Source organism: Petaurus breviceps, unplaced genomic scaffold, assembly GCF_028583685.1.
Source record: "Petaurus breviceps papuanus isolate PSGF00001 unplaced genomic scaffold, PetGlider_PUasm1.0 90064, whole genome shotgun sequence".
Taxonomy (NCBI): domain Eukaryota; kingdom Metazoa; phylum Chordata; class Mammalia; order Diprotodontia; family Petauridae; genus Petaurus; species Petaurus breviceps.
In genome coordinates, this window is record NW_027187173.1 from 152937 (window position 1) to 165643 (window position 12707).

At 37.1% G+C, this 12707-nt stretch overlaps 2 protein-coding genes across 14 annotated transcripts in view; one reads left to right on the top strand and one right to left on the bottom strand.

Annotated features, from left to right (window-relative positions):
- PLAGL1 (PLAG1 like zinc finger 1) overlaps nt 1-3966 on the top strand; it is a 144540-nt gene extending 140574 nt beyond the window's left edge. For all 13 annotated transcript variants that reach the window (XM_069107449.1, XM_069107459.1, XM_069107454.1 and 10 more), the window contains one exon: nt 1677-3966. In XM_069107449.1, coding sequence (XP_068963550.1) covers nt 1677-2943 — 1267 coding nt within the window. In that variant the 3' untranslated portion in view covers nt 2944-3966. The remainder of the gene's footprint in view (nt 1-1676) is intronic.
- A 3044-nt stretch (nt 3967-7010) lies between these two features.
- ZC2HC1B (zinc finger C2HC-type containing 1B) overlaps nt 7011-12707 on the bottom strand; it is a 31583-nt gene continuing 25886 nt past the window's right edge. The window contains 2 exon segments of the mRNA XM_069107477.1: nt 7011-7814; nt 12593-12698. Coding sequence (XP_068963578.1) covers nt 7750-7814; nt 12593-12698 — 171 coding nt within the window. The 3' untranslated portion in view covers nt 7011-7749.

Consider the following 12707-nt stretch of genomic DNA (forward strand, 5'->3'; position numbering starts at 1 on the left):
ACTGAAGTTTCTGCATGATCTCTTTTCCTGGATGACTGTAATATTTTCTCTTTGATTTTGGAGATCCAGAGTGTGGCAGCCACATATCTATTTGAATAAAACCTCAGAATCCAATACAACAAGTTGTAACCTGTGGATTCTTTCAAACTGCACTCTTCCCTTTGGTTCTAACGCTTCCAAGCAATTTTCTATAATTTTTTTTTCCAAAAGTGGTATGGATTTCCTTTGTTTTATCATGTTTTTTGGTGAGGCCAGTGAGCCTTGGATTCTTCAAGTTCTGTTTTTCAAGAATTGCTTTTGACTTTGGATATCTTCCATTCTTCCAATTTTGCTGTCTTTTGACTTGGCTCAAACAATTCTCCTATCTTTGAAGTTTTTTTTAATTACATTTCCACCATTTTGAGTGTATGAGGTTTTCCAACTTCAGTTCTAAGCAGCTGATTTACTTATTAAGTGTTTCATTAAGAACTCCAGATTTACTACTAGAGTTAACTCTTCTCTTTGTTTTTAATTAGACCCTCTAACTGCTTTCCAGGTTCTTGTGGTCATTCCATTTTATTTTCTGGTATTCCAATTGCTTGCTCATTTCTTCAGTTTTTCTTCTAGCTCCCCCACCCCCACCCCAACCCGGGGGGCTTTCTCTAAGCATTTTCTTCCAACTTTTAGGTGTCCTGCTTTTATTGTATTTGTTGCATTTTAATTTGTTTTCAGGTAAAGAGGGGAGCTGAGTTCATATATCACCTCTCTGTCATCAAAGTCCTTCTCTGATTGTTTTTGATGTCGATGTGCTCCCTGAGAAAGCTTTAACACAGACTTTCATTTCAGCCTCACCATCCCACCCCCAGTCAGTATTAGTGGGTCCTGTAGGAGCAGGGTATAATGGAAGTTTTATTTCTTTTAAAATTATTTTATGCCATTCTTTATCTGTTTATACAAATGTTCCCAAGCAAACTAGGCAGTCCCTGCCCACAAGGAATTTAAATTTATTTTAATAGGAGGAGACCAATATATGGGAGTGTAGAGGCCAAAGAGGAGCATTTTGGACAGGGAAGGAATGAGAGATTGGTATTAAAGCAAAAGGCTAAAAATCTCTTTGGTGGATTCTTAAGGCTCAAAGTAAAGCTGGAAACCTTAACAGAGTAGATTCCTTTTTTTTGTTTTGTTTTTGTTTCTTGTTTGTTCCTTTCCTAGGAAGACAGAAGAAAATCTACAAAAGATCTCTAAAAAGCTCATTTCTGATAGTTTTAAAGATCTTTCTCTATATCTCTTTATTAAGGGAGAATAATATCATCACCACCCAACTCGGATGCTGTTACACAGAAGACATTTAGGTATCTTTAGATTAGTAGTGTTCTGTAGAGATCAAGTAGGGCTACATTTATAAACCAGGAATGTCCAAACTAGCATTTCACACCTTAGCACACACCTACCAAATAAATCAGATTTGGAGACCTCTTATGATGACATCTTTCATTTACTTGTATGTAATTACCAAGCTTGAACCAATGTAAAAGTTATTGTTTATGTACACCTCAAAAATGTATTCCTCTGTAATGTGCACCTTATAGACATGAACTTATATCTGCTTTGCCTTGAGACTGCCTGGTTCTCTCATGAAGCAATAGCGCCTTCCTCAGCTCTGAAGTCTTAATTCTCAATTTATTTTCTTATCCTAGGCACATGGCCACCCATTCACCACAGAAATCCCATCAGTGTGTTCACTGTGAGAAGACGTTCCACCGGAAAGACCACCTGAAGAACCATCTCCAGACTCATGATCCCAACAAAATGGCCTTTGGCTGTAATGAGTGTGGAAAAAAGTACAACACCAAGCTTGGCTACAAGAGGCACTTAGCCCTACATGCAGCCAGCAGTGGAGACCTCACATGCCGGGTTTGTGCCCTAGAGCTGGGGAGCACCGAGGTATTACTGGATCATCTCAAAGCCCACACTGGGGGAAAGCCCCCTAACGGAGCCAAGGAGAAGAAGCACCAGTGTGACCATTGTGAGAGATGCTTCTACACTCGGAAGGATGTTCGGCGCCATCTGGTGGTCCACACAGGCTGCAAAGACTTCTTGTGTCAGTTCTGTGCCCAGCGATTTGGGCGAAAAGACCATCTTACTCGACATACCAAGAAAACGCATTCACAGGAGCTGATGAAAGACCAGCTGCAAAACGGAGACCTGCTGGGCTCACTTAACCCACATTCTCCTCCATTTCAGCTCAAAGATGGAGCTGCTGCATTATCACCTTTTCCTTTAGGTGTCTGTGTACAGAACGGGTTTGGGAGTAGCCTGCAGGCTGACATACAAGACAGTACACCTGGTCCCTATGAACAGAGCCTACAGCACTCACAACCACTTCCAGATTCTCTAGCAGCTATCCAGCCTTCAGCATCTCCAGGCTCACCTTCTTGTAATCTTCAGCACCCTGAATATGACCCAAGCTCTACCTCATACTCACCACTCACCCACCCCAAAAATCTGCCCCTCAAAACAGGTTCAAAGGGATTCTGCAATATGAACCTCCTTGAAGAATTGTCTTTGCAAGAGCCTCACTCAGCACCCAGAATTAGCCCAGACTTTGATCTGGCTAAGGGGGTTGTGGACAGATTAAATGTCAACAAGGAAATAGCGATGCCTGCTGATGTTATGAACAGGGCATCATCATCACCTGCCTCTTTTGATATCTCCCACGTCCTGGGGTTTTGGCAGCTGCCTCCCTCTCTCACCCAAAATGTCCATGGTAACAGCACTATGACACTGGGACATAGGGAATCACTGCCCCATAGACTAAGCTGTCTCGGGCAACAGCAACAGGAACCACAGCTAGCCATGGGCAGTGTGACTCTCAATCAGCTGCATCTTCCTCACATTCCTCATACTTTCCCTGCCAGCCCCAGCTCGACTATCCTGCCTCATTTTCACCATGCATTCAGATGACTTGTATTTTAAAAGACTACTTTTCTGTCTTAGAAAATTTTTCAAGCAGTGAAGCCATGTGTTTTAAAGGCCAGCTATAACACAAGATTAGGAAAACAGGATTGTCTGCATGAGGGTAACTGGCTTCTTGTCATAAAATTCTGAAAAAGACACACGGAAATCAACTGCATGTATCGTGCCAATCTGCCATGAGTGTTCATGCTTTGTACCAAATTTTATATTGAGTGAGTATTCTATAGTGGAACTGCAAATACTGCCATGACAGGCATACAAAATGAGGGCTGCTATATAGGTATGGGCCAAGGGCAAATTAACTTGAAAGCCATGCGTCATAGTAAAAATGATATATAAACGATGACCACTTTTATATGGCCTCTAGGTGGACCACTATGTGAGCAAGGGCCCTGCCTAGTAAATGAACTTTGGGAAACTTCTGATTTCTTCAAGTTGAGAAGATGTAATGTTTCTTTTTCTTTCTTTTAATAAAAATAAAACACCTTTATGGGGATTAAATTTAACTAGGCTGTGGACTTCAGTCTGCTTCAGCAGTTCAGGGATTTTTCTGTCTTCAGGGTTGGAAATAGTTTAGTTACTACTGCCATAGCAAAATGAAAGTCTTACAAAAAAACCAGCTTCTTATAGAAAGTTTTGTTTAAAAAAATATAGTTTCCATCTTCAGCAGAATGGCAAGGATGTCTTGTTGACTCCCCTAGTTTCCCTTAAAGACCTAAATGATTATTTAGACAAATTTAGTAGGAAAAGTCCCCGTGGATTGATTCTTTGGTTAGAAGTTCTGATGTGTGCAAATAATACACAGGTCAGTCAAGAAAGACATTTGCTCATTTCAAGAATTATTATTATTATTATTTCAGTAGGAATATGAGATTACTTTGTCTCAAAGAAAACCCCTGTTCAAGATCTTTATTTGATAAGTTGGGCTTTAAATATTACTGTACTTAGGATCCTAAATGCTGTTTTTCAACACATAATAAATGCAATATTTTTCAATTCTTAAAAAACATACATTTGAAGTCATGTTCTGGTCTTTACTCATCCCTCCCTTTGCACTTACATTTTTTGAATATTGATTACTAATCTAATTTGGCCTTTAAAAATTCCATTCTTTGAAATTTGTGTCCAAATAAAAGAAGTAAAACAGTAATTTTATTTTTGCCAAAAAAGAATAAGTAATTGAGTATGAAGGAGAAAATATACTTTGAATTTATTATCACGTTTATGTTTAATTTGAATTTAGTAGGTTCTTGTTTCTGAAACAGTTATTTTTACATTTTGATTTTAGATATATCAAAAGCACATAAATGTACATTAAAAATAGAGGTATACAAAGGATTCCCAGCTTAGGAATGAAGGTCTTGCTGTGAGACATTGGGAAAATAATTTATTTTCTGTTAGGAAAATAAATTATTTTCAGCTTCAGTTTCTTCATTTGAAAAATGACAGGACTGGATGAAATAATTTCTAAGGTACTTTCAGTTCTAAAGTTATATAATACTATTTACTATACAATATCATAATTTCTCCTAAGTGACATTCACTCCCTTTCTCCATATATATTTACTCCTTTGAAGACAGTAGTCTTAAAATGTGTTATAATCTACAAGAGTTTTCCATGTGTATATTAGTTTTAAAATATTGTTTGCAATATTGTCTCTAAAATTTTGGTTTTGGCATGAATTAGTAACTTACAGACATCCATAATTGGCATGGTATTAAAAAGTGCCACTTCCCGTTATTCTGGCATGCTTTAGCATTATGATTTACCATGCTAACTAGGAGGACCAAAGAGTTCACAAAGTCTTTTGCCCAACAAAGTTACTTGATAGAGTCAGTGCCTGGTGTATTTTTTATTGAACTGAAGGTGATAAGCAGACCAAAACCATTTTAGAAGTATCAGTTTACAGTAATAGTAATAACATTGTTCTTTGTATGCATATTAAGATAGATCTATCAAGCATGCATTGGGCCATGCATTGAGTTTAAAGAAAAATGATGATGGACTTGTATTTTTTTATTGCATAGGTTGCCATGACCATTCTCTTATTTGTGGCTGAAAGCATGCATTTAAAAGTACCACCTGGCTGTGGAATTGCTCATTAGATGGAAACTGTGCCCTTAATTAGCACAACAAACTCAAGAATATTTCAGCTACACAGTTGTTGGGGTTTTTTAAACTACCTCTTAAAGGTGATGGGGCAAAATAGGTTTTAAAAAGATATATACATATGTTTTTCCCTGTGGTTTAAGTTTATACTGCTCTTTATTTCTCATTAGCAACTTCCTCTGTTTTAAGAAAGGTAGATAACTTTTTTATTGGGCTTAAATAGCTCAGTATTCTGTTGGTTCACTTAGAAATATTATCCATTTAGCTTTTATATGATCTATAGAAGGGGCAAGTGATTTTCCCCAAAAGCAGTCTACTGGGTTTTTCAAAATGTAACTAATGCTGCTAGTACATAGTATTATATCTACACAAAACAAATAGGTTTGTTTTACTGTAAATTAAGGATCTGTCCAATACTATGGCTTGGAAGGTGTTACCATTCAGGTTGGATAGAACAAAATGGTTTATTTTTCAATCAACAAGTATTAATTACAAAATGTTTACTATGTACAGAGCACTGTGCTATGCACTGGGGATAAGTTACAAAGAATAAAACAATCCCTATTTGCAAGAGTTTACATCTAAATGGGAGTGACAAGTACATATCTAAATGTATACAAAATAGCTAAATACAAAGGGGTAAAGTAGGTTGAGAAAGTTCATTAAGAAGATGGTGGTTGAGCTTAAAGGAAGAGAGAGACTTTGAGGTGGAGGTAAGGAAGAAGTACATCCCTGGCACGTGAGACCACCAGTGCAATAATAATGAGAAGGGAGATGGACTGTCATGAATGAGCATCAGAGAGAACGCCAATTAGGGTGGATGGTAACGTGCAGGTGTGGGGGGTAGGAATGCTCCGTAAGACTACAAAAAGTTTGGCCAGGTTATATAAGGCTTAAATTTTAAAAGCTGATTAAGTTTGCTTTATCCTAGAGGCAATAGGAAGCCACTGATTAAGCTGGGAAGTCACATGGCCAGTGATTAATGAAAATTATTTTGGCTGCCATGTGTAATATCTGGAATGGGAAGAGACATGACTCAGGACACCAATTAGGAGGCTATTGCTATAGTCTAGGCAAGAGGTAATGAGGGCCTGAACTAAGGAGGTCACTCACTGAGTGAAGAGATGGAAGCAAATGTTATCAAGATTATGGGAGGAAAAATAAACCTCCTTAGTTTTAAAAGCATAATTAAATGCTTTAAAAGAACTTAATTCTTTGATCCTAAAGATTACCAGATATGAAGAATAAGTGAAAAGGACTTTTCCAAATGAACAAAGGGTTGGTGAGCCACGTAGCAAGTCGGTGGCAAAAAAAATATTCCAGGACTTTAAATTTGTCTAGAAACTTCCTGCAATAATGGTTAAGGGGGGTCTAGCTGCCCCAAAATTCTTGCCTCGGTCAAAAAAATTCAGGCTGTTACTGGAACTTTCTAAATTGGGTTTCTAATCTTATTAAATCCAGTTTGATGCCTCTTAAAAATTACATAGTATAAACTTTGTAAAAGGGAGTAATACATTTGATGTATCACTCACTGATTTTTATTTTGGAAAAATTACAAGATTACAAAAATTTGAAGTCATTGTTATTAATCATTACAATTAAACATGCACATGTTGAGTGGTATTCCAAGTTGAATAATAGGAATGCAAATGGAAATCTGTGGTTCTTTGGCTTTAATTAAGGTAATTCTTGCTTAAAATGAAGGCAGCCACTGAGGATGCTGAGGGGCCAGTGATCTGTACGAGTCAGTCTGAAATTAGGAAAGGTGACATTTTATTTGTAAGCTTCTATTTTATCAGCAGTATATTGTACTGTGTATCTAGTCTGACAACAGTAGATAATACTTGGAGTGAGGACAATCTGATTTGATATCACACTTCCTTCACTTCCAAATTGAATGATTGGGGGCAAGTCATTTATTTAACCTAGCTGACTTCTAATCCTCTTTTGTAAAATAGGGGTAGTAATATTTTTCTATCCTTGAGATAATATAGATATATGTGCTTTGCAACCCCTAAAACATAAATTTATTAACAGGAAGTAATTTTTAAAAACCACACATACACACAAAACTTTGTCCATTGGTAAGTACCACAAGAACAGAAAGAAATGGGCAATTACTGGAGATGGAATTTGCCCTGGGGATTCATGCCCCTCTTACTGCAGAAAGCTAGATGGCACAATTTATTTATCTGATCATTTATCAGGTGGGTATACTTTTTCAGGCAGGACTAGGTAAGTGGGGTAATGAGGTTCCTTCCAATTCTGACATTTTGTGATGGGGTCAGGGAGGGGAAGTAGCATGAAGATCTCATGATCAGTAGTAATCTATTATAACCTTGTTTTGATAATTCGAACTTGATTAATATATAAATAACAAATGAATATGGTCTATTTAAGCATGATTTTAAAAACCTAAAATTAGGTAATGCAAATTTTCCCTGTATTTCCCTCCCCACCAAAACAAAACAAAAACAGATGACATGAGCTTTTTGTATAAGATGTTATCACTGCCTGGAGTTTATACAAATTTCTTTTGGGGTTTTGCCTATTGTGGTTCACTAAATCTAGAGTTGTTATTTTCAAAATGATGTCATAAACAACATTACATCCTTACCCTTAACACAAGATGATCTGCAAGGCTTTGGTTAGACATAGTTAATTTCTTACCTTGATCAAAGGGCTTAATTTTTTTTGGAGATCACTGACTTCTTGACTTTTAATCCAGTTCTTGCCTCTGAGGATGGTCCTTTCAAAACATACACAGAACAGTCATCCTTATGCAAATAAAACTTTAACAAGAAAAAAATGGAAAGGAAACATTGACATGATGAATTACCTATTAGATTGAAAGTTTTATTCTGTCTTTTCCATAGTAATTCACATACAAGGTAGATCTTCTCCCTGTTGTGCCTACCACTCCCTGCACCCCAGGTAAAGTCATGAAGTGGGCAAAATGTTTTTCTTTAAGTACATCTCATATTAGCTTTCTGTACCGTGTGCCTAGGTCCTTCCTAACATGAGCAAATCATCCAAGGACTTCTCTTTGTTCCGGATCTCTCTTCCCGCTCTGTTATCAGCACTTAGTTGTATTGCATCTCCTATTTTTACCTTTCTCAGTGAGATCACATGCTGGGAAGGATCTAATAAATTTGTCATACAATGTTACCTCTCCCAAGATTACTAGCATTTTAACAGAAGACCTTAAGCTATTTTAATCCAGAGGTATGAATCTTCTAATAATTAAGAGTTTTGGGGACCAGGAAAGCCAGAGTGGGATTAATTTGGGAACAGGAAACCTAGCTATCATCCCTCAAATCTACTACCTATTGCTCTATGCTTTCCATATATTTGCAAGTATGGTTTGAAAGAGATATACCTCATCTTTAGCATTCTAAACACTTCCCCCCAAAAGGATTCATCCGATACACACACTAATCAGAGTATCCTGTGGCACCAATTATATATCCAAAGATGTGTGACCTTTTAAAGGTACAGATGTACCTTTTGAACAGTAACTTTCAATGGGAAAAATGCTCTGGTGTCTCAGTTTTTTCCTGCTCTAATATGGAGACTCTCCCCTTAGCAAAAGGATCATAAGCCAATCTATATCTTTGCCCTTTAATTCATTTAATCAAGTATTCATTATCTGCTGTGTGCTACATTCTGTGCTAAGCCCTGAGGAGAATGTAAGGATCATCTATGTCCCTTAAGAGGCTGCAGTCAATGAGGAGGGGAAGTATAGGTATATCTGAGGACAGTTAGATGTACTGTCTCCAGAGATAAGGTCAGGACACCAATAGATACAACTACGACTAGCAACTTTGGGGGGCATTATGTGTGTCTACATTTTTTAGAATTGGATTTTCACAACTTCCACGTGGCTTCTGAACATGAGACTGGACAAAAGCTGTTCATTTGTGTCTCCCAGGAGATAAAACCACTTAAACTGTCTTGATGCTGTCAGCTCAATAATGGCTTAGCCAGCCACACAGTGCATGCAGGGACAAGCCACAGATGGACATCTAGCAAAATATTAGAAATAATTTTTTCATGACCAGCTTTGGTACACTAGAACAAACAAAATGTAGCTAATAACTCTACTTTGGGGGCTGATGTAACACTTAGAAGAACAATAGTTTGATGTCCTTTTTTTACATAAGTCATTCATATATATATATACACACACAATTATATATAATACAACAAAGAAAAAAAAAAGTTAAGGGAAATCTCTACTAATTCTTGTTCCTGTCAGTCCAAACACAGATAGAGTATTTTACCAAGTAAAAGGAAAAACAATCTGAAATTCTAGGCTTTTTACAATCTGGTTCCCAACTACTGATCTGATCTTATTTCCCAGATCTATTTTCTAGGCTCCAGTTGAAATAGATCATTCATCATTCCCTAACTACTCTTCAGGAAGCATTTAGCACAGTTCCTGGCACACAGAAAGCACTTTATAAAAATGCTTGTTGACTGACTACTTTTTGACACAAAGCTTCTGTTTATGCACTCTACCATCTACCTATAAAATTCTACCCATCTTTCTACATCTAACTCAAGTGCCAACCTCCCTACGGTGTCTTTCTTCCTCAGGCAACTGATACAGTGAACAGAGTGCTGGGCCTGGAGTCACAGAGTCCTTAGCTCCAGTCCTGCCTCAGATACTTACTAGCTAGGTCACCTTGGACAACTCATTAAACCCTCTGTTTGCCTTAGTTTCTTCAACTGTAAAATGAGAATAATAATAGCGCCTACCTCATAGGGTTGTTTGTTGTGAGGAATAAATGAATAAAATACTTAGTACGATGCCTGGCACAGTAGGTACTATATAAATGCTAGTTATTATTATTGTTGTTATAATTATTATTATAGGCAGAAGTTCTTTCCCTCGTCAGAATTCCCATGACACTAGTTTGTATCTCTTATCATATTCTGCCTTGTAGCATACTTACCTTGTGTCTCTTACTACACCAGTAAGCTTTTTGAGGACAAGAGATTATGTCTTATTCATTTATCTGTCTTCATATCCTAAGACAGTGTCTGGCAAATGGTAAGGACATGTTAAATGAAAAGAGCTGTTCAGCTACTTTTATGTAGGTTCCAGAAGAGGCTGTTTTTACCCAATTTACTAAAATCAAGAGGGACATAAGAGGAAGAGTGAGTACTTTAGTTACCTATCAGTCTGATTAAAAGTCCATGGTAGGACTTACTTGGAATGAGAGTGACACTAAGTGGTCCAGCCTTTTTTTTTTTTCCTCCAGAGCTTTCAAAGTACAAAAAAATGGGAGTCTTAAATTACTAATGTATTTTAACGCTGACATGAACAGAAGCTGTTGAGACTAACACACTTTTTTTGGCACATAGATGAACCTATTTCAGGAAGATGCATCTCTCAGGATTAGCCATTCTATAGCATTTATCTAGCTGCTTTCCTAAGATTCCTTTTATCCCCAAACTGCCTCAGAGTAAAATCTGACTTATTAACATACTCACCTTGGGGAATTTATTTTGATATGTAGGTGGGTGGGGCCACCCTCCAAAAGCAAAGGCAAGTTTATTAAGCACCATAAGCCTGATGCGGTACACATAAAACTCATGAAGACCCATATTTACTAAGATTACTGTGGCAAAGCTATTCATATTTGAAGTATTTAAATGGAAAGCATTATTTAGAATTGTTACAATCTTACTCTCACTTAAATTAAAATTATATTAAAGGAATGGGCAAAAACTATGCTATTGGCAGTCAAGCTATTGTATGTTGCATGTGTTCTTTGAGGCCAAGGACCATCCCACTTATGTATTTATGAGGGCATCTTAGGAGGTGCAGTGAGTAATGTTGGACTTGGAATCAGGCAGAATCTTCAGTTCAAATCTTGCCTCAGACAATTGGTTAGCTATATGAACCTAGACAAGGCACTACATTTCCCTCTGTCAGTTTCCTCTTCTGTAAAATGAGGAAAATAATAGCATCTACCCCACAGGGATATTGTAAGGCTTAAGTGAACCTATCCAGGTAAAGTCCTTTGCAAACCTTAGAGCACTATATAAATGATAGCTAGTGTTATCATTATTTGAATCGCCAGTGTCTGTCATCTGGTAGGCATATAATAAATTGCTTATTTATTGACCCCAGTCATTTAAAAGCATGCCTATGTATTACATGGTTGTCTATTTTGTCCCCCTAACTGGTATACTTGAGGATTTCTTGGCAGAGTGGGATGGGTTAAGCTTAAAGGTCCATCTAGTTCAACCCCCCTCAATTTTACAAAGGAACAAACTGAAGCCCACAAATGTCAAGCAGCAGAATCAGAATTTGAACCCACATCTTCTGACTCCAAATATTTTTTACACTATTATTATGCTGCCTCCCTGGCAGCACTGTCTGGTGTACCTGTTAAAACCCAATAGAGATGAAGGAAGATTTTTCCTTCCTTAGAAGCAAATCAAGCAACTCATAATTTTTTTACTTTTAAGAGGCAATATGTTCACTTCTAAGAGAGAAATCTGGAATTTTTCTGTTAACATCAGGTATCTTACAACATTGTTATTTTCCCATGTTTCTGTTGCCCATTTTCCTGTCCTCATTCTCTTCCATATCACTTAGTACTATCTTAACAAGGTAGAGAATGAAAGCATCACCTTCATAAGAGTCTGTTCTTACAAGATCTGAACATACCAGACTGTGCTAATAAAATGGTAATGATCATCTAGTACTGACAAAGGCCCACAGATCACCTCTGGACAAGAAAGCTTTTAACTTCATCCATTTCAAAAGAAAAACCAGACATCTTTTCTTGGATTTGCTTTCACATCACAGTCAATTCTGTATAAATCAGACATTTATTTATCTGATAGAGGAAGGTCATTTCAACTAAAACAACCTTTTTGGAAAAAGAATATTAAAAACAACATACTTGGATGAAATGTTCTTTTCTAAATAATGTTCATCACTTATTTAAGAGAAAATAGGGAACTGTTCTATTTCCCACTAGTAATATGTTTAGTGATTTCTTCTGTGGAAAGTGAAAGGAGCCATACAGTGAGTTCTAATGAACTGAGAAGAAAGTGGAGTTATTTGGTTTACAGAACCATGGCAAAAATTTTAAACTCCAATGACCTTTTCTTCATTTAAGTCATTAAGATAATTTTTGAAAATTAAGATTTTTTTTTAAAACAGGCCATACCTCATATTGTGTGGATCTCAGATTTTTGGCAACACCACTTTTATTAAAATGATGGTGACATTCCAAGAAATCTAGTTCTGATCAATGGATCTAGTCTTTAGCCATGAAAGCAAAGTAGTACCTTTGCCTCCATACTTTATCCTATCCACAAATTAGGTTGAAGTATATCTTTGCTCATAAAGAGAGGATAACATCTAACCCAGATGTCGCTGTGTCTAGGAGTATCATTTAATATACTTATAGCTTTAGCTGACATCATCAACCTTTAAGGTTGTCTTTGACATTAGTCATTTATCAAGCTATCATTCTCCATTTCCCACCTGCTCTTCCTCACCTGCTTTGGTGCGGTCATTTGAGGGGTCCACTGCCCTGTTCTGAAGCAACGTTCCCACAGCACTCGTTACAGTTGGTTCTTTTTTGGGAATCATTTGAGCTTTGTTCTATGGAGA